A 22,231-nucleotide genomic window follows, 5' to 3' on the forward strand; every position below is an offset into this window, starting at 1 on the left:
CTCCGCCTCCACGACTCACGCGTCACAACTCACGTCATTCAGCAGCTTCTCCAGGTTCTCCTGCAGCTCACAGAAGTAGACGCTGGTAATGAGACCCTCACGTGATTTGGTCAGGCAGTCCCTTGACAGCTCCTCTACCTGGTGGTGGATGAAGCTGAGGACCCCGTCGGCCAGTGGCAGGACACTCTCTGGGCAGTAGTTGTGGATGAACTCTGCCAGCCTCTCCTCCATCTGAGCTGTGGCCTAAATGAATACAAGATAGTGGATATCATCTTGTCAGGCTGCCCCCACGTTGAATCACCCAGATTCAGGTTTCCTACAGTACATAAGCCCACACATCAGTAATGTCTTGACACCTGTCATCGCAGGCTGATGTGGCACATTAAAACTCTGTAAAGGCAGTGATTTTATTACACTTGTGCAGTGCCTGCTCAAAACATGCTAGTTCAGAACTGCTTGGCCTTTGCTTGCAGCTTTCTCAAGAACCGCTTGTGACGACCCTTCCTGTGTGTCTGCTCGGCCTGCCCTGTGTTTGTTTTCTCCTCTGCTTTGCAGGTCGTTAGTGTGCTGCGCACCTGGGCTGAGGAGGACAAGCCTACAAAGCTGTTCTTTTAGCATGCAACACTGCCTTACACCACTTTTCACTCACCACAACACTTACATACACCACTGATATACTGATTGGTCACATCTCTATTTTCAGGCTTTATAAAATCTAGCCCGTGACGGGAGACTTTGGCCAATCACAGGTCATTTTAGAGAGAGAGAGCGTTCCTATTGTCTGTGCTCCAGCTGGTGGGCGGTGCTTGGTATTTCCTCAACTGTTCTCAACATTCTCATGATGCCAAAAACGTTCTGACTACTGAAGCTTTAAAGCATCCATTAAATACCTATTTCAGGTATGCAACTGCTATTTATTCTCCTTATAATGGCACTGAGGATGCAGCAATGTCGAGCTTTTATTCACAGTGCTGGGAAGTGTGCAATTGTATGTGGGAAGCCTTATTAGCACTGCTTCATAATGCATTACAGTGAATGAGCACGGCGTTTGTGTGTGTGTGTGTGTGTGTGTGTGTGTGCGAGGCAATCGAGGAAACCACATTTCCTGACATACATTTCCCTGTTCATAGAAATAGTTGTTTGTCTCAGACATTGAGTCATGTATCCATGTCTCAGTACTGTACAGACTGCAAGCTTTAAAAGGTTAGCTTACGGTTTGATTACATATCGGCCCGGAGCGAGATACGTGATCTAATTGATTATGCGCTCATGATCAGTGACTCATAGGTCAGGTCTAGCATCTCAGACATGGACGACCTCCAGGAGTTTTCCCACATTGCCGTGTCAACAGCTTACCAAGAACAGTGAAATAGAATCTGCCCTCTGACTGAGAGCTGTCTTTATGTTGGAGGTTAGAGGAGAATGGTAAGCCTCTTTCAAAGTAACAACATAGATAACAGCTTAGTTCAGCAGGAGAGTGCATCAGGGTGTAAAACATGCAACAAAGGTCCCGTGGCTGGGAGTCAAACCCTGGACATTGCAGTTATATCTTATACACCCTGACAATGAGGCTGCTGGGGCTACTTACACTCTGACTCATGTAGTGTTGTGACTCGTGAGTGTCTACATGCTGGGATAATATTGCTGCCTGGCTCATCACAGAAGCCCAATCTTACTCAGACTGGTCTGCTCCTAGAAAAGGAGGAGCAGACCAGACTTTTGTGAATGACCGTCTGTTGTTCTCAGTCCATATGGTGATACCACCCTAGTTACAAATAATGAGCATCGATGGGAGTCGCTCTGGAAAAAATAATCTACCAAATGTTTTAAATGTAATTCAGTGTAGCTAAAGAGGTGGCCACTGACTGCATGCATATTATTTGTGTGCGTATTTGATGTTTACACCGTTGTGTTTGTTTGTATGAGGCTGACCTTGGGGAAGCGCTCCTTGTAGACATGGTTCATCATCACTATTTCATTGTCATAGCAGGATGGAGAGCGCCCCGGGCTGAAGAGAGACAAACACACACAGAGCAGGAGCGTAATAAACAACACTGACTGAGAAAATCAAAGAACAGAGAGTGAGGGGAGGCAGCCGGTGAGACGCAATTCTGTCTTTTTCACTTGAATGAAGGAATAATTCACCGCTTCCCCTCATGTCCATCCTGTCTGGACATTATGCTAATCGACCCATCAGAAATTCAGTACACTCAGTTTAGTTCCTCTAATGGATCCGGCGTCCTCCCGCACGCCACGCCACACGTGGTGCAGACGTCAGACAAGCATGAATGTATTCAGAGTCACATGTGCACTTTCCTACACACACATGTGCACAGATGTAAACTCAACACGTGGCAGAATCTCATACAGCGCTGAATTAGACATTCACAAAAGGAAAGCATATCGTGAAGACAAGTCTAGTAGGCAAACACAGTTTAGCTTCACATGTGATATGAATAGAAATAATGAGGCACGTCAAGGTACACAATAAAAGCATTCTGTATACTGAAGCCAGAAGATAGGAGATTATCTATGTAGGGCAGCGACCGCTGAGGAGCTTAATATGAAAACTGAATACTGATCAGTAGTGACGTGTTGTATGTAGTTGGAGCATGTTGCATCCAGAGGGGACGCTATAATAGCTGTGGAGACTCCTGCTAATAGAGAAACTGCTGCACTCTGGAGAGGCTCAAACATCTGGAGGGTGGACTGATACTCATTTAATAATAGTGGTAGGAAGCAACTACATGAGTACCGTACTAACATTTTGAGGTACTTGAGTATTTCCGGTAACACTTCATAATAACCATCCTATATAAATGGTAAATTGGTAGTTAGTTAAACTTAGTTGATAGTTATTTTACTTTAACAAACAATAAAATGATAAAAAAAAAGTTAAAGATGGCTATATGCCTAGTGGCTGGTCTCCCTTTGCTTAAACTTTCTTTTGCCCACCTGAGGCTTCGAGAGCGAGGGCGGACGTGCGGCGAGCGTCGGCCCCCGTCATCGTCCGTGATGCTCTCAGTGCTGCCAAAGTGCTTGGACAGGAAGTGCAACTCGTCCATGGTCGGCTGGAAGGGCAGCTGGTGCAAACGCTCCTGGGATGAGCTGGATGACTGGAAGGAGACATGAAAAAGAGACAAGGTTAAATTATGAACTGCCCTTTTGTTGGATTCCTTTGAAAAAGCTTCTGTTGCAGCTGCAACGTCAATAGTTTAAAAATAGATATCCAGTGACGGAGAGGAGGACATAAAAAATGACAAATGGCAAGAGCACCCTAATCGATGTGGTGACAATAAGAGAAGAGAAGAAGAAGAGAAGAAAGCACAAGGTGTACCATGAGTGGGTGGAAAAAACTGAAACAAAGAAACGACTAACTTAAAAGAACAAGGGAGGAAGAGAGAGAGGTGGAGAAACAAGAAAAATATCCAGAAGGAGTTAGTGTAGGAGGGCAAAACAGAATAATGTGGACTGAACACCACAGCAAAAAGACTGCAGGGAATGAAAGAGTCACTCCACCTAAAAGTTGACTGCTGCCTTTAAGTGTCTGCTGCCTCGGGGGGGTAAATGGCAGTGCTATTCGGCTTTAAACAAAACACTTTTCTTCAGTGCAGGAGGGAAAAACCAGCCTGGATCAATGGGAGGCTTAATGAACACATCTCCCAATGGGACACCATGGTTGGCTTTGGCCACACAATGATTTCTGCTATAAAAATCCATTAGAAACTCCATTCAGGTCTTTGCCACTTGCAAGCTGCAGAAAAGCACGTTGTAAATGCAGCAAGTCCAGTCAACAGAATCAATTAAGAAGCTCCCTGGAGACACGGAGAGCTCGGAGACTGAGGGAAATGCCGTTGGATATGAGCGTTGACATAGATGAAAAACAGTCTCATAACTGTCTCGCTCCTTCGTTCAGTCACAGAGTGCATCTCAATTTATTTAATTGCATCCAGATTTCCTTCACTCGCTTCTCTTGCTGAAGACGTGACGAGAGATGCAAGGAAAATATGCGAGGAAATAGGCATCGAGGAAACGCGTTTTTAAAGAATCATCATCTGAAGTCAGTTTTCTCATGGTGGTGCCACAGCTGTCAGTCAGCTTCAACAGTTCTGTTGTCTTTTGATGCCTTGGAGTTCGATATTATGTACAAACAATACAAAAATAAGAGTGTAAAGTTACTGTTTTTAGCACTATTTTTTCATATTTCCTCCCACATGGCAAAACAGAACAAGAAATGAATTGTCTCTGCATGTTTTTCCCTTAAAATAAACAACTTGAAGCCTCCATACATGCATCAAAACTTTATTCAGTGCTTGTAATGCACCAACGTTTGTAAATGGACCTCACTGCCCGGACACTGAACGCTCATGAGCCATTACTTCAGCAGCAACATGTTTTTTATAACGCTTATTTCATAAAGATTTGCATCAGCATTTCTGTTTGTAAATGTATTATACAATAATAAAGGTTATGATGAGTGTCTCATAATTCGTAGAAATGTTTGGGTCTAAATTTGTTTTTGGCAAAGTGGAAATTATGTAAATAAACTGTGTACACATCAAAATATAGTTTCTTCCCGGCGCACAGGGATTTTCAGCATCACATTTGACTTAATATGCAACATTTTCCTAAAAAACAACATATAGACGGATACAAAAATAATCCCTCTCAAACATCACTTATGACCCACTAGAAGTATGTGGTGGTATCTCTATCTGACCCTGCAGCCCTCTGCCTGTATTTTCTCATTTCTTCTGATTTTGCAGTGTTCCAGACGTTTCTTGGCGTCAGCAATAATGTTTTACTAAATTAATCAAATGAATTATTAAATTGTACCTTTGTACAGCGAAAATGTGATTTGACATTGTGAACACGGGACACGAACGATCAGCTGATTGTAAAGCGAAACTGAAAGTGAACGCATGGGACGCGATTAGCGGTCTCCTGAATGAAAGCTCTGTGTTTGTTGGACCCATCCACCTCCCCTCCCGCCCTGTGTGTCTCTTTCGCTCTTTAAACTACGTCACCACAACACTTTCCACGGATGTGTTTTCCAACGACAAAGCGTCGGTATTTGAAGCCCAATGAGAACAGGCTGTATAAAACTGTGGTGTTGTGGTGAAGCAGTGTCAAAGCAGTCCGATCAGCTGCAGCGTCCAACACCTAACAGATTTCCAGCGAAGGGAAATTAGAATTGGGATGTACGGATATCCGACAGAAGGTTTCATCCTCGGTTTTCTATCCATGTGTTACCTCCACTTTCAGCTGTTTACATGTCTGCAGCTTTCCTGCATAAATTTGGTTCATATCTACCTCTTTATATAGGAACCCCCCCCCCCACACACACACACACACACACACACACATCTCCTCCTCCTTTCATCTGCTCTGTTCAGTATGCAAGGGTCCTGCTGTAACTAATCAAGCGAGTAATGGCCCATGTAAGAACCAGCAGAGCACAGAAACCTGAAGGGAAGGAGGTGGAGAGGAGGAGTGATGGAGATGGAAAGGAGTATGGAGAGACTGGGAAACCATCTTCAAACTCATCTACCGGTAAAAAGAGATCAATGAGTCGCCTGCGGCGTACTGTATGTCTCTCTATACGTGCCGCTGTGAGGAGGTGCACGAGAGGAAGTGAATGGAAGAAATGACGTGTGAAAAGCAGCAAAGACGCTGAGGAAGTGATTGTGTTCAAGATGGCAGAGAAGTGTACAGGGGGTGGATTATGAGTCAACACCTTGCCTCCACCTGAGCGTCATACACATTAAGGTCCATTTCTCAAATGGACTATTTACCAAATGGGCCTTGGCAGAGTTCATTTCTCTGAGTAGTCTCTTATGCTTCACTCAGACAAGAGTGAACATTGTTGTTGTCCCTCCGTTTGCTTCAAAACATGTTTCACTTCCACCTACACTCTCTTTTATTTGTCTCTGTTGCCATCCATCATCCATCTCCGCTTCTCTGGGGATGAAGTGATGGATAGAGATATAGTTACTGGAACAGGGAAGAAATACAGATTGGTTACATTTCCATTATCCCTGCTCCACTATTTTTCTTTTTCAGAAAGGTCAAGTCACAAGCTGCAGATAAATCAGCTCGATCATTTCTTAGCAACTGATAAGTTATTTTTAGTTCAAGGTTTACATGCGATGCATGTTCCTCAGGGCTAAAGTGCTTTTAAATAATCGGCTGAGACTCGCAGCAGCGAGTACAAAGTCAAAGAACACAGGGGAGTGTGTGTGTGTTTGTGTGTGTGTGTGTGTGTGTGTGTTTGTGTATGCATGGCATTTAGCTGCAAGTGTGCCGTGTAATCATTTCAAAGCGGAGCGAGACCAAAGTAGAGCATGCAACTTTTAGAACATGAATTTACAAGCAGAATGGAGCGCACTGATTTTATGCATGAAAATATATGCAAATAAATTAACTGAGTGAGATACATATTCATGCAAAGGATACAAAAACCCAACTCATCAATTTAACAATGGATGAAAAATGTAACACACAGTTTTGGGAGTTGATTTCATGACTTAGCCTATGTTATCAAGAGAAGAAAAAGAAAATCCCACTTAAGTTTACTTTTCTCCTGTTTTCTCCGGTAAAATTGGAACTGAAAGAAAGTCCAGTGTTTGATCCTTATGAGTTTTCACTTGTCACGCTATGGAGAGGGGGAACATAAAGGAATCTCTCTGTGAAAACAGCATAACAGCCACCATAGGCCTTTTCAGGAGACTGCTGCTACACTCTGGTGTCCTGTTTGATAGTCATGAGTTTTGTGTTACAAGGACACACTTAGTCAGCTCTATCCTAGATTTGAGAAAGCAGAAGGTGCCGTGGCTGCTGCAGTAATAATACACGACAGATGGAGGAAAGTTGCTGCTGCTGTGGTCACGTCTGTTGTGTAGACAGTTATGTTGGTACCCTCTTAAAGAGAGGACTTAAAGAAAACACACTCTTACTCTGATGCAGGCTCCTGAAATGTTACATAACATTGTTTTGGCAGATACTTTTGTAAAAAGCGAGTTGCTTTCTTTCGCATACACACAGGAAAAATGTGGCATTCAGTGTCTTGCTCAAGGACACTTTGATAGGAATCAGCCACCAACCTTGTGATTAACGGCCAACCTGCTCTACCACCTGAGCTGCAGACGCATCATGTGAACATATTGATGATCACTGATCTGAAATATCTGTCATATAGGCTACAAATATACATAAATATCTCCCTCAAATGACGACTAGAGATGTACCTATCCAATATGCAATTATTATCAGCACAGGAGTTGCTGGTCTACCGCTGCCTTGATCGGTTAGTTTGTTTGGGTCATACAATAGCACAAAGGTTTTTTCACTGGAGTCTGGTGGCTTTAGCGAGAGCACAGATGGATACAACAATACAATGGATACAAATGGATCGGAAAGCGGTGAAAATATTCTAAATATAGTATACAGTTAAACGGATATTGATTTTTTTTAGGTGAGCCTGTCTTTTATGTGGCTAAAATATGTTGATTACTTTGCTTCTGTGCAGATCTCATGTCTGCTTCTCCAAACTGGGGGTGTGCCGACCGTCATCTACTGTAGGTAATACACTGATTATGGATAAGTACCTCATACAACCCCTCTTCAAAACACCCGAACTATCCCTTTAATCAAGTGGATTGGTTACTGGTCGAGACTTGACCGATCCACACTGAATACAGTTAAATTCAGTGTAATTTAATCAGAGTGGGTCGCCGACTCAATTTTTAGTGGCATCACGTTACCTCATAAAAAAATATATATTCGAGTGAGATCCACACAGGGAGGAACACAGATTTTAAATTAGGCAAAACAATTGAATCAGATTGGAAATCAGAAGAGGAGAGAAAAAGTTGGATCAGTGCATCCCTAATGATTACTGTCTCTTGTCCTCAAGAAGACAAGATGTGCCAAAATGCTGATAAATGAATGAAAAATCAAACGAGTGTGGCTTTCTTCTTTCTCTTAAACGTACCGTTGAGCTGGGTGTATTGGTGCCATATCCTGAGGAAGGCAGAGAAGCCAAGGACCATCTACGACCATCAGCCCTGAGGAGCAAATAAATAACAGTGGAAGAGGGAGAACGTATCATTTCCATCACTTTCAACAGCCAGAACTCCAACATCAGTCTCTATTTTAGTCCCTCCAAACAACACAGTTATACTTAAGCAATCCCACCACCTTCACTTTCCTCTCTATCTAATTATACTTTTGTTCTTTTTATTCCTTTCTCCCCTCAGGCCTCCTCCAGCCATGTCTGACACTTCCTCTGTGTGAGTGATGAGGGACACACGTTTGGGCGAAATCCTGGCACCTCGCCTCATTCATCTGGGCCCGCTGTCACGCCTTTGTCACGGTGGGAGCAGCGCAGGACAAAGACAGAGCCGAAGCATGCAGTTTCATTTCACATTTGTGTGTGTGAGTGGGTGTGTTCCCTGAGGAGTTTCACTCTGTGTGTGTGTGTGTGTGTGTGTGTGTAAAAATAATCCTATCAACTTCTTCGCACTGCCCTTGTAACGTTGCATGTGTGACTTATTGTGTGAATAAAGGAGGGATGCCAACCTGCGAGAGGAGGCGAAGGAAAAGTGGGCAGGTCCGCTTGGTGAGAAGTTGCGCGGGCTGTCCAACGGACTGCTTCCTATTAAAATACATATGGAACAGAACAGAGCAGAAAACATACACTATGGGTTATTGGGCAGGATAACATACCAAACGTCATTTTAGGTTTTAGGTCATTCCCATTTCATTCAGTCAACCTCACTTTTAAGGAAACATCAAGAACAAGAAGGTGGGCCCTCATAATTTGATCTTTGTACACCGATCATGTCAGCAGAGACACAAAAAACACTGTTATGCTTTATAATAAAAACAACAACTCTGTTAATTCACTGTGACGCCTACTTCCAAGACATCTACAGTAATAGTGGATTGTATCCTTGATCTTGTCCTACACTACATGTATTAAATTACTGTATTATAAATTAAATGTTAAGTTAAAGAGCAACTTAACACCTCTAGTGCAGTGGTGTCAAAACATTGTAATACCACGGCACCTCTACATAGCGATTTTGTTATTTTCCATGGTGCCCAGGTTCAGTTGTCTCACACTGTGCTAGGATGAATCCGCATTTGTCAGAGCTCTGTTGTTTACAACGAGAAACCCGCCCAATGCTTGCTGTGATTGTCTGTATTTGTCATTGCTGTGCACCTTGAAAACTCACATGCCACAAAGCTTATTGTGTTACTATGACAACTGGCAACTGTGAGCTCTTAATACAGTGACTCCGATGTTCTTTGCTTGTTTTGTTTTTTTCAGTTTTGATGTTGTCTTGTTAATCTTGCAGCACTCTTTTCCCGCCTTTAAAAGGTGCTAAATTCAAAATACAGAGCATCAACATAACAGCAAACAACTATTTGCCGTGTAAATAGCAGAGAATGAAGTCACTCTCCCTCTGTGTGTGTTGTATCTGAGCTGATCTGTGCTTTGTTGACATAGCCAGGCCGGCAGCATGTGCATGTTTGTGCATGTGAGTATGCCCCACTGGCTAGCTAATTGGCTAATCAAGTTAGCTAGCTAATCAAGTCGAATAATAAGTAATTAAAAATATATATACTGTTTAATCTCATACTGTATCATGTGTCTAACTTTTACATACTGACCTATGTGTCCAGGCAGTGGGGAGTGCGGCCGTGGCAGGGTGGGCGATGTACTCAGGATGAGGCTTTTCCGGTTACTGGTCCTGCAACTAGAGCATAAACGAGAACAAAGAGCACGTCAATATTTGTCTTCATTAAATTCTCCATCGATACCAGACAGATGATTGCTGACACACACACACACACACACACACACACACACACACACACCACTAAGTGACCCCCAGGTTAATGAATACACCGTGTCTGTGTTTGGCTTTGAGTCTGTGTGCTCACTTGTCACCCTGAGTAAATGTATAGCCGTCAGTACAGTATGTGTGGGTGTAAGTGTGTATGCTTTTTCATCTTGAGTACAGTAAGTCTCGTGTTTGTGTGTGTGTGTGTGTGTGTGTGTGTGTGTGGCAGGCCATAATACAAGACTTTATTGATGTCCGCCCACCCACAGGGGAGAGCGACAAAGCAACAAAGATTTTTAATTTCCTCTAGATCCAGCCCCACGACGGCTGCTGCCATGAAATATAATGGTAGGAGCGATGAGGCGATGGAGGGATGGAGAGACAGACGGAGAGGAAGAAAGGGACCAGGGAGGGCAGGTATAGACCGTCATGAACAACTAGAATTATTGAACCATAAAGGCTTCAGTCGCTGCTACTCCCGCTGCCACCGCTGAATGTGACTTTGAACTTCACAAAGGAGCACACACAGAGATGCACACGTTTTATTGCGTACACAACAGCTTGTAAAAGTGGATTTTTCAGGTGTTATTTTTATGTGAGGTTTGGGTTTGCCCATAGGCGTTTCGTGCTCGTCTGTGTGTTTCACCGGAGTGCCTGTCAGACCAGATTTTGCAGAGCAGAACCACATCTGACGAACAATACAAGTTTGCTCCATGTTGCATCAGCCAGCACGCTGCTCTACATCTGTGCAGGAAGTGCTGTATATCACAGATACACACATAGAAATAAAAAAATAAAACGCGCGGTCACCCAACACACATTGGTTATTTGATGTATCTCCCTCGATCAATAATCTATATCCTCCCACATCCTCCCTTATCTCTCCTTCCTTTTTGATGCGAGTCTTCAGCAGTTGTTTTCTAGCACTCTGAGACATCAAACCCCTGGCAGGGTTTTTATCGGTGGCAGTGCGCCTCTGTGGGCGCCAGCTGAGGGAGAGCTTGTACTCAACCTTGCAGAACAGAGGAGGAGCATCTTGAAATATTTAAGGGAAATGCATTAGCTTTGGATGGAGGGATGGAAGTGGCTTGACACCATCCGTCGCTGCAGCTCTCAGAAGAGGAGAAGGGGGGAAGGGCGAGGGAGGAGAGAGGAATAAAAGAACAAAAAAGTGAAGAGACTGGAGGTGCATACAGGATATTCCTCTGATTTCCTTTCTGTGTCTCTTCTTCTTTTCTTGGTGCCTGCAATCACCTTTCATTTCACTCGCCCCTTAACCTGTAGTCTCTCAAATGCACTTTCATTGCTGCTCTTCCTAAATCAAAAGCTGAATCACTTGAGCATACGCTAGTCAAGCTTCACATATTCTTAGCTTTTGATTCATGATTCATCACATCTACAGATACAGCTCGACTCTACCAGTGATTCACTTTTAGGTGTAGCGTCTAATCTTTCATACCACACATTACAGGGAAAGGGATTTAATCCTACCTGCCTCGTTTCTGTGACTTTTTCTTATTTTCAGTCTCAATAAATCTCCATCTTTCAATAACACCTCACACATCTGTTGCTCTTTCATTTCCTCCATTTTTTCCTGCTTTGCGCTGATTCTGCTTTATCCTTCTTCGAAATCAACTCTCTGAATGATGAATAATTGAAATGTGGAAACTCCAGAAGACTCATTCTTCTGCTCTAACTCCCCATTTTAGGGTTATAGAGTTGACTAAACTATTAAAGACAGTAACAGAATGAAGACCCACTAGGGCAAAGCAATCTAATCTTCCCATAAAGCCAGAAGCCTCTTGCAGCCACTATGCTTTATAACATTGTTATCTTAAATGAATGCTATAAAAGGGCATCTTGCCCAAAGCATTTGTACTGTAAAAAAAAAAAAAAAGGTTAAATAGGAGTGCTGCTCTTTACTCTGTACTCCAGCAGCCAGCCACATATTTATCACCAGTAAAGGTCACAATGGAGTTCTGCTACTTATATTCAGTGAGGAGATGAACATACGACAGAAGCAGCAGGGCGGAGAGGAGGGTAGAAACATCCATCTGTGGATGCTCTAGCTGTTATATATCTTCTGTATTCCAGTGTATGCTCTTATTTTGGGATGATTTGATTCTCATAACCTGCTGGGTTGACTTTGACTTCAGTCAGTAATTTGGTTCAAAGAGTGACTTTTGGGCCCCTTTACCAGACATGAAATAGTAAAAACTATACAATCTAATCAAAACAGTGCCTTGTGGCTTCATTGCAAACTGGTCTATTGGAGTTAATTTTGTTGGATAGAATAACAGATGGGTGACAAATTAAATGAAAAACCAAAATAGTGTCTCATTAAACCTGCATGAATTGACCTTTTTTGGCAACTGAGGGTAAGCGCAACAAGCTGTAAACACCATCGACATAACATCATGTTATAAAATTCATATGGCGGATATGCTAATTGCAGTTGCATAATTACACATCCTGCAACATTAGATTCTCTTAGACACATGTCTGATGAATGGAGGTCCAATATTCACTCTCCTTATAGCTCTGGTTTGGTCTCCACCAGCACCTGAGGGAAATATCTGTGGCTCTTTAACAGATAAATGCTCCACTATGTTCACCAGCTAGTCACTAACTGTGTCTGGAGCTGAGCAGGTAGTCTACAGTGAGCAGAAAAACTAAAACAATGAACTGTAAGACATAATTCACTATGAGTGACACTCATCATTGATTAAGGCAGCTTTAAGGTGCTGAACTAATATTATCCTCCAGCGCAGCTTCACAGCTCCTTGACATAGATTTTACCTATCTCTCAACTCTACTGGAGGGATGAACGCCATTACCTCCAATGATGTTCCCTATTTGGCATTTTGATGATGGCAGTGGAGAGCGCTGTGTACCAACATCTCCCATAAGTATTCAGCATTTGTATACTGTACATGTCACATGAGAAAATAGTATATTGCTCGATTGTATTGTCATGACACAGGCAGTAGCCTACTGGAGTATCATGCAGCACATCTGTATGAAAGCATCTGCATTTGTTTCTCCGCTCTTTAAGAAAAGGTTTTCATTCAATCGGTAAATGTACACAGTAAAATAAAATAGAAATAATGTGTGTATACAGTACATGTAGAACAAAGGGAGGTGCACATTATAAATTACGGTGCAGTGCAAGAATTTAAGTGCAGAGTACCGGCAACTATTACCACAACTTAAAAAAACTGTAGAGAAAGATGTATCTTTATAACAATATAACAACATTATACATATAAACTCGAATTACCGCTTCACGGTTGTATGCCTCCGCCAACCAGTCAAGTTGTAGTTTACATCCATGTCTGTCCAAAATGTCATCACTTCATCATTTTATCCTTTTCACCCTTCCTACCCTATTTGTGTGAAATTGTCATAATTAGCATATGTATTCTTGAGTTATGGCCAAAAACGTGTTTTGTTAGGTCACAGTGACCTTTGACCACTAAATTATAGTCTGTTCATCCTCGAGTCCAAGTGGACGTTTGTGCCACATTTGAAGAAATTCCTTGCAGGCGTTCCTAAAATATCACATTCACAGGAATGGTACGGACAGACGGACAACCCGGAAATATAATGCCTCCGGCCCAGCTGTCACCGACGTAGAGGCATAAAAACTATAATCCTAGTAACTGGCAATACTTTGTATACTTTGTCCATAATTCTCTTAGTCTAAACAGCAAAATCATTAAAAAAAAAAGTAGGACATTTAAAAATAAATTCATATTAATCCCGTCTTGCCCTGAAATCCCAGCCACAGTGAGCCGTCACAGTGAGTGAAGGTCACAGGACAGGAGCTATAGGTGGCTGTAAGGAATTATGACTAACATGCTGCAGACTCACTTGACTGGAAAAGCAAAGGAGATAAGAGAGGTGGGAATGTGTTAGCAAAATGTGTGTGTGTGTGTGTGTGTCCATGTGTGTGTGTGTTTAAATGTGACTTTAAATCACTCTGTCACGGTTATGGTCATGCAGCTCGGGCTCATCCTGCCTCAATCTGGCTAAGAAGGTGTGTGTGTGTAAGAGAGAGACAGTTAGTATGCTGCACATCGCCATCTTTGAATCATAAATCTAAAGCTGTCTCTAGTTTTGCGGTCAAACACAAACGCGTTGTCAGTTTACAGCCTAACAATCCTGCACTATATCATCCGCCGCCCTCCTCTGTTTTCAGGCAGCCGCTGATGTTTGGATTCATTCAGTCATCCACTTGCGCATAAATGAATTTTGAACAGACAAAACTGAAGCTCTGCTGAAAACGAGACACTTTCCTGTTAAATATTCAAACCCATTCAAACCCAATTAGGTTAATTAAGAACAAATTCTCGTCTCTCCTTAATGAAATTGACCAAGAAGAAGAAGAAGAAGAAGAAAGATGAAGAGGGAAGAGGATGTGAGGGGGAATGCTCGTCACCATGGCAACACATTTAGAGTCACACTCAAGAAAAGCAAACAGTGACAACTGTTTCCTTTTTTCCTATCTTCACCAGCGCTCACGGTGAGAAACAGACAACAGGTGTTAAGTAAACGAAATGATGAAGGTGAGCATCAGACTGAGTCAGCTCTGATCTGAGGCCAGTGAATCCACAGAATATGAGTCAACCACACTACTGTGAGTCAGTGTCTGTTGATATGCCTGAGCCAAAGACTGTTGGTATGTGAATGCCAGCTTTATAATCCATCATAATCTATTGTGTAATCCATCATGCAGGCTCAATCTGTGTGTGTGTGTGTGACAGAGGAGTAGTGGTGAGGCGTGTGGTGCTGTCAGTCACACAGAGTATGATTCATCGGGGTCAATGGTGCATGCTGCTATTGTGTGGGCCTCTGTTGACGGACACCGCTGCAGATGAGAAAGCAAAACAACTTTTAATATGTGAGAGAGAGAGAAACAAAGTGTGATGGTGTCAGCTGTCTGAGTCCGTTAAAAGGTGCAAGGCAAATCAATGCTTTTTTTCTGTTTGTTTGTTTTTGCATCCAGCTGGTCTCAAAGAAACACCTCAAACTGTGACAGGAGAGAAGAACAAGAGGAACAACAACGACGGTGAGAAAGAAAGAAACAAAGAAACCAATCTGGCTGAACTCCGTCTGTTATCAGTATAATGAGAAACGTTTTTATATCCACAAACTGTTCACTGCCAACATGAAATGTGCATAATGAATGCATCTGTAAAATTTCAGTTTCATCCTACAAAATCTGCTTCTGGCAAATACGGCATGATTTACCTTTTCATGGTTATGTTTTGGCAACTAAAAGAAGATCTTGGCTAACTTTAGAAAAAGTAGGGATGCACCGATACCGATACCGGATCGGATATCGGTCCGATACTGACTCAAATAGCTGGATCAGTTATCAGATCTATACAATTCAGTTCAATGTTTATATTCTATATACATTATATACTGGAATTTTAATTCCTGTTTAAGTTCTGACCAATTTTTGACAGATTTTTTTCCAAGTTGCTGGTGTACGATTCATTATTTTAATAATAAATAACAATTAAGTAAATTTATATCTATGTATTTATTTGTTACATATTGTTTTACAATGTTAAGAAAGTAATGTTTAAGTCCAGCCTCATGTTGTCTTCCACACAGTGAGGCATACAGCTTATTAATTAAACACTAATATCGGGTCGGTACTCAGTACCGGCGAAAAACATTGTGAACTTAAATATTCAACAAGTCTACGCTGACTTGAAGCACAAGACGAGATGCCTTGACTTTTTAAAATTTTAACTAAAACCACAATCTTCACAGCTGCTTACGTATAGTGTAAGATGAAAGACACAGATAATTATCACAGACTCTGCAGTCCCCTTCAGCTTTACGGAGCGTTTTAGCATCTTTCAGCTGATTGTTTTGGTTTGTGTTGCTGTTCATCAACTCACATAAACCCACTGTACACTACCAAAGCAGACGGACACAGTTAGCAACTAGCTGGTGAACATAGTGGAGCATTTAGCAGCTAAAGAACCAGATATTTTCCTCAGGAGTTGGTGGAGACCAAAAACAGAGCTAAAAGAGAGAGAATATTGGACTTACATTCATCAGCTGACCAGAAACTCGGCTCTGAATGAATGCTTAAGTTTTTCTGCATCTGATGGGTGTGCAAATGTTTTCTAACGCAGTAGCAATAACAACTAAATAATAAATAATAAAACCTTGTTATATAATACGCCAATGTTGTTTACAGTTTGTTCTGCTGCCCGACTAGCCAAAAAAATCAATTCATACTGCTTTAACCAAACTAAACTTAACAACACATGAGAAGCAGGATGTGAACCCAAGTCACCCTCTCACTATGATCCCAGCAGTAATTACGATTCATCCAAAACTTATTTGCCAAAGCAAATTAGTCGTATACAAAGGTATTTTGTAGGTGACAAGGTTGCATGCTGACACATTAATGTTTAGAGGATAACATAAACAGACAAGGTCAAAGGTACCCAACAGAGAAACAGTACGAGCTAAAACCAAAAACACAGACACAGATGTGACAGCCAACAACCCCAGTTTGTGTCTCCCTGCTCCCAATAATGAAACCCAGGGCTGTCATTGGCTACGACGCCCCGGTCACCCTGCTGTGGGAGGGGTCAGAGGTTAAATCTGTGGTAATGACTCGTGCAGAAGCTTTGAGGAGCAATTATCCCCCTGCAGGCCCTCGGCTGGCACTGAGCCATTAGTCTCTCACACACGAACGTGCACACACTCATGGAAAACACACAAACGCACATTTTGGTCCCCTAACACTCCAAAACTGTCCCAGACTGTCTACACTCATTACAGCAATAAAAGTAATGCAAACAATAACAACTGGATACAGGTCATTAAAACTACACATTTCATGATTGCCTGGTACTGATGCACAGTTTCTAAGTTATGAGTTAGGATGGAACAAGCAGTAATACAAAATAGACTGGTTAATTACAGCTCAGGTCCTTTGTTACAATAGCATTGTACTCAGCAAGGTAATTGCTGGGTACTGAACACAACAACGTTGCTACAATAAAGATGGGGCAGGAAGCACGAGCAATCAGACGATCAGAAAAGTTGTAAACAAGCCAACAGTTCAGCAAGATTATCTAGAGATAAAACTGAAAGAGACCACATCCGAAATGTTGATAATAAAATGTTATGTGCACTCAACTACAGCGAGTATGTTAGGTCAAAATTGATGCAGGAAGTCAGTTTGTAAACTGCGGATGGATGCCTTGTCTGACATCTCTTTAGCAATGTCACGATGTACCCAGTTATCTGCAATAAATGTAACAACTGTAATGGACAACGTTGTTGTTGGAAAACTACAAAAATAGGATGCATGTGGTGTAAAAAAAGAAAAAGAAATAAACATTTTTTTTCTTTTGGGCTAAAACAGACAACATTTTCATGCCTCCCCCAACCAGTCAAGTTGTAGCTTACATCAATCACTTCATCATTTTATCCTATTAGACATTTGTGTGAAATCATATGAATTCTTGAGTTATTGCAAAAACATGTTTTGTGAGGTCACAATGACCTTTGACAAACAAAATCTAATCAGTTCATCCTTGAGTCCAGGTGGACGTTTGCACATGATTTGAAGAAATTCTCTCAAGGCGTTCCTGAGATATTGCGTTCATGAGAATGGGACGTAACGTACGGACGGACAGACGGACAACACAAAAACATTATGTCTTCGGCCACGGCTGTCGACCACACGGAGGCATAAAAAAACAATCATACAAAGCTAAATCATAAAAGAACAGTATTGGCCTCATAGATTTTGTGGTGGAAATATTCTACACTTACAGGCCTACAGTATGTTAACCACTTTAAAGATACATAAACTGTATAACCTCTGTACAATATACTGGCCTAAAAGGGTTAATGTCAAAACATTCTGACATTGCACTAATGACCTAGATAGTAGATAGTGAAGGATGTTGAACCCAGGTGTATCCTGTTATTGCTATTAGATATCTTGTCATTTGTATTAGACCAGAACATGCGCCATATATGGAAAAGTTTGTTAACGTACGGGAAAAATGTTAGAGGGGGGGTTAATCATTACACTGATTAAGGTAGCCAACGGGGAGGGTCTTTTGGGTTACGACGCTTTTGATATATGAATGTAACCTGGAAATACGAACCAGTTTGTTGAACGTCTGCAGAGACACAAACTCAGATGATTATGCAAATAAAAGGTCTTTTGCATCTTCGACAGTCTTCTTCTCCAGAGTCTTATTTTTCACCCACAATTTTCATAAATGAAACTTGTGTCAGCTGGCGTTCACAGGTCGCCAGGAAACTTTCTCCACCAACAGGAAGTGAAGCAAAAGAGCAAAATGCGTAACAAGACGACATGTTAGCGGCTCTGTGAAACTGCACTGTTTGTTTGTTTTTATCTAAAGTTAACATCAGCATGCTAACATGCTGCTCTTTAGCCAGTATAATGTTTACAATGTTCACCATTATAATTTAGCATTTAGTTGTATTTCACATACATTCACACAGCCTGACCTGTGGACTATGGAAACTCTGAACTTTGACCAATGATTTAATAAAAAGGAGCTAAAAAAAATTAATCAAAGTGGGAATTTAGCTGACTGATAAATATTAAAGCTTTGGCTTCAAAAACAGCGATTTATTCTGAAATGTATTTTAATGTTTTATTTTTCTGTGGAAAATTCTGGTATCACATTTTGTTTTTACAATGTCATCCTTACTCATGATTATCTTTTAGATAAAAACCTCTATCACAAACTCCCAATCTTCCTTTATCGTTATTCTCATTCATAAACAGCAGTTATAAATAACAGTATTTAATTTAATTATGCTTCTTTGGCACTTTGTAATTACTTCCTAAATGATTTCTCCGCTCCTCTCCTCCTGTGAAGCTCTGTCCGCAAACAAAAAGGCCTCTGACGGGCTTATATTAACGCGGAGCACATTCATTATAATGGATGGTTACTGATAAGAACGCAGCAGCCATTTAAACACAACAGCTCCATATTATGCAAAATCAATTAAAGGAACGAGCCGATTCAGAATGAAGACGGCCCGAAAGCACATCATGAGAGGACGTTTAACTGTCTGGAGCAGGATGTTATGGACGCAGACAACTACATGTGTGTTCGTCTGTGTGTGTACTGCATGGTGTGTGTGTGTGTGTGCTGCTGGACCGTAAGTGATTATCCATTTGCATGCACATGTGAGCCTGTGACAGGTGTGAGTGAGCGCTTGTGCATGCTTAATGTGTTTTACCAGCAGATTATTAACTCCTAGTGTGTGTGTGTGTGTGTGTGTCAGTCAGTAGTGTCAACTTCTGCTCTAAGTGCTGACTCACAGGGCAAAGAGGACACCAGACGCTCCTGATGGTTACACCATCGATCTGTCCAAGCTCACTTCCTGTCAGGTGACATCCCTCTCTCTTCCCTCCCTCCATCCCTCCCTCCCTCAGGACCTCTTAAAGGTGAGTGCATGTTTACAACTGTGGGAAGTGGGATGGAAATGGACGGGAAAAAACGCTACCCCTTTAAAAAAGCTTTCTGGACCAACAGGCTGTTTCCCTGTTAGTGCATCCTATTATTACACAACACCCACTGTTCTTACTGCCAGAGTCCGAATCATCCACCAGGATCTAGATGGATCCCCAACTCAGGGAAAAGTGGCCAAATCAAACCAAGTGGGCAGATTTATCATGCATGAGGCATTCAGATGGAGATTGAGGGGCTGATTGAGTGAAGCTGACGTGCAGCAGATGAAAGCAAACAGGTGATGTGAAAAAAGAAAAGAGGATGGTAGATAAACGACAGGATGAAACTAGGGAGGAGAACATACAACAGGAGCGTCTTGGTGTTAGGGGTTGCTGCAGGGTTAGTCACATGGCTTTCTTGTTGCTATGCAATGTAGCACAGAGAGACATAAATAGAGGCCTTTGCTGTCATTCCCCATGAAAGAGAAGCTAAGCAAAGGAGGGAAAAAAGCCGACCAACAAAGTATCAACCACGGCTTCACAGTTGTACAATGTAGTTAAAGAATGGAGATGAAAAGAGAAAGGCAGAGAAAGGAGGTCACAGAAAACAATACTGACTGAGTCACCCAGTCCTTTCAGCATGTTAGAAAAATAGCAATGATTTTGGTAATTCATGCTGTGACTAAGGGGCAATTCTCAGTTTGCAATAGGAGTTGGTGCTACAGTAGTTCAATAAATAAAAAAAGGTAGTGTGTTTTGTTGTGACTCCTAAGTACAGTGACTGATTATGTAATAAGCTGGTAAGTCAGCTTGTTGTGTGACTGAATAAAAAGTTGGCTGGCAGACAAAGTAGCTGACTGCTTAAATTACCGAACCCATTGGGTGGATAATAAACATGCTGGCCGACAGTCAGACTGTATTATCTGGCTGAACTAGTGCTGATTTTATAGCGGAGTAAGTGTAAGAGTAAGTGACTGTTAAATACTGTAACAAAGTTGTCACTGAAGTCTATCGTTCTTACAATCCACTTTAGATGAAACCACGCCCACTTCCGTATGACGAAAGCCTGACACAGCGTCAACTGTGCTGTGATTGGCTCCTAGTTGCCTTGTGATTGGATGCTATGCAGAATTATGAGCTTTCCTACACTGTGACAAGAGCGTGTGAATGAAGCATCAAGTTGTTAAACTTTACTCATTTAGCAGCTGCAGTGCTGAGTCTAACAGTCCCTCCACGTCAGTCGCCACCGCTACGAGACTAGCTGTCTCGCATGTGTACAGTGAGGGACATAAAGGAATAGTTCGACCTTTTGCACACCCAATTATTTCTTTTTCTTGCTGAGAGTTGGATAAGAAAACAGTGGTACTGATTTTCTCATCTAACTCTCAGCAAGAATCTGAATAAGCTTAAATTTGAACTATTCCTTTAAGACCTTCCATGTGTTTCTATTTGAGAATGGAAGTTCGTTCTTGACAGTATGTGAGAAAAAAATGATCTCAATTCAAGATCCAATTATTAGCTTTTTCTGAGCTATTTTAACCACAACACTTTCAACATCTTTGAAACGAGACAGTTGTTTTGATCTTCCCCCATATCACATGACTGACTTTATACACCTACGTCACGTGATGATGATTTCATTCACTAATGAAGACCATTACATGAAGTTGAAAGCCCAGAAAAAGCTTGATTTTAGATTATTTTGTCACACATATTTCTTCTTATTATTACATTATTTGTGAGAGTACAGCCTGGGATATCCTTCAGTTTAATTATCATGGTTTTGGTGTCAACACTACTCAAACGCACAGGATAACCAGGTTTGATATGATGATGATATAGAAATGTAACAGAATGACATTCTTCCCAAATCAGAGTTTTTTTTCATGAATGTTTGAGAATATACAACAGAGAGCTTTAAAACGAGTTACACTGCAATAAATTGCATTCGACAACATGACATCCTATGATTCACTGGTCTGAAACACACCACAGTCAGACCACAGCACATAAATAGAAGTCAGGACACAATAAAGATCCAGACGTCTATTTTAGTCACATCACTCCACTCCACTCGGAGGTGTTGTCAGATGTCCTCTAAAGGTGTGAAAGTGCATCCTCAGGCAGAGTGATGCAGCAGGAAGTTGTGGCAGTGCAACGACCTATCTGGATCTTTCTGCATGTGTCTCTGTGTTTCCTGTTTGTCTCGCCGCCATGGCTGGTGCTATCTCAGCTCAGTTACTGAGACCTGAGAAGCGCTCTGAATCACCACGATCATGACATTTCACTTTGTTCCCACGGTGACCTTATCCGTGGCAAATGATCCGTAGCCATCTCCTCGTACAGAATAAAACACTTCCTTCAGTGAGCGGCGCTCATTTGCATGAGTGGGGGAGTCTCGCAGCGTGTCTAATAGACATTAAAAATGATTTAATCTGATTATGGATAATGCATATGGATTCACAACCAAGCAAGGCCACCGCTCCTATCGCTTAGAGGGAAGTAAGAACGGAGATGGCAGCAGGATGCTTAACTCAATATAACGTCTGGCGTCATGCTACTACGCTTTAAATTATGACACTAATGCTTTTAGACAAGGAACAGCTAAATAGCTCAATGTGCAGTAAATAAACAGCTTTGACATTTTGTGATGATAATAATAATAATGATTTTTTTTACTGTATGAAATCCATATAGTAAATGCTTTGATTAAGAGCTCTTTGATAACTGAACACTATGGTGACATCCTGGATAGAAGGTCAGAATTTGTGTGTTGCACGTTTAATAGTCTTGCGATACCTGAAAATCGGAGATCTCTGCCTACCGAATGTCTGTGGATTTTGAAATGCAAATTTGTTGCGGCGAGAACGGCTGCTAACAAACCCACAGCCCTTAC

The 22,231-nt window shown here is 41.7% G+C and overlaps 1 protein-coding gene and 1 long non-coding RNA gene across 4 annotated transcripts in view; one reads left to right on the plus strand and one right to left on the minus strand.

Moving 5' to 3' along the window:
• Positions 1–22,231, minus strand: part of mast1a (microtubule associated serine/threonine kinase 1a) — a 71,608-nt gene that overhangs the window by 26,298 nt on the left and 23,079 nt on the right. For all 3 annotated transcript variants that reach the window (XM_037763808.1, XM_037763807.1, XM_037763809.1), the window contains 6 exons: positions 9,679–9,764; positions 8,581–8,656; positions 7,994–8,066; positions 2,956–3,116; positions 1,933–2,008; positions 34–243 (listed from right to left, as the gene is read on the minus strand). In XM_037763808.1, the coding sequence (XP_037619736.1) occupies positions 34–243; positions 1,933–2,008; positions 2,956–3,116; positions 7,994–8,066; positions 8,581–8,656; positions 9,679–9,764 (682 nt within the window). The remainder of the gene's footprint in view (positions 1–33; positions 244–1,932; positions 2,009–2,955; positions 3,117–7,993; positions 8,067–8,580; positions 8,657–9,678; positions 9,765–22,231) is intronic.
• Positions 13,693–15,338, plus strand: LOC119484763. The gene is made up of 3 exons (XR_005206111.1): positions 13,693–14,490; positions 14,590–14,754; positions 14,860–15,338. It is a non-coding gene; the product is annotated as an uncharacterized LOC119484763 (long non-coding RNA).

This window comes from Sebastes umbrosus, chromosome 3, assembly GCF_015220745.1.
Source record: "Sebastes umbrosus isolate fSebUmb1 chromosome 3, fSebUmb1.pri, whole genome shotgun sequence".
Taxonomy (NCBI): Eukaryota; Metazoa; Chordata; class Actinopteri; order Perciformes; family Sebastidae; genus Sebastes; species Sebastes umbrosus.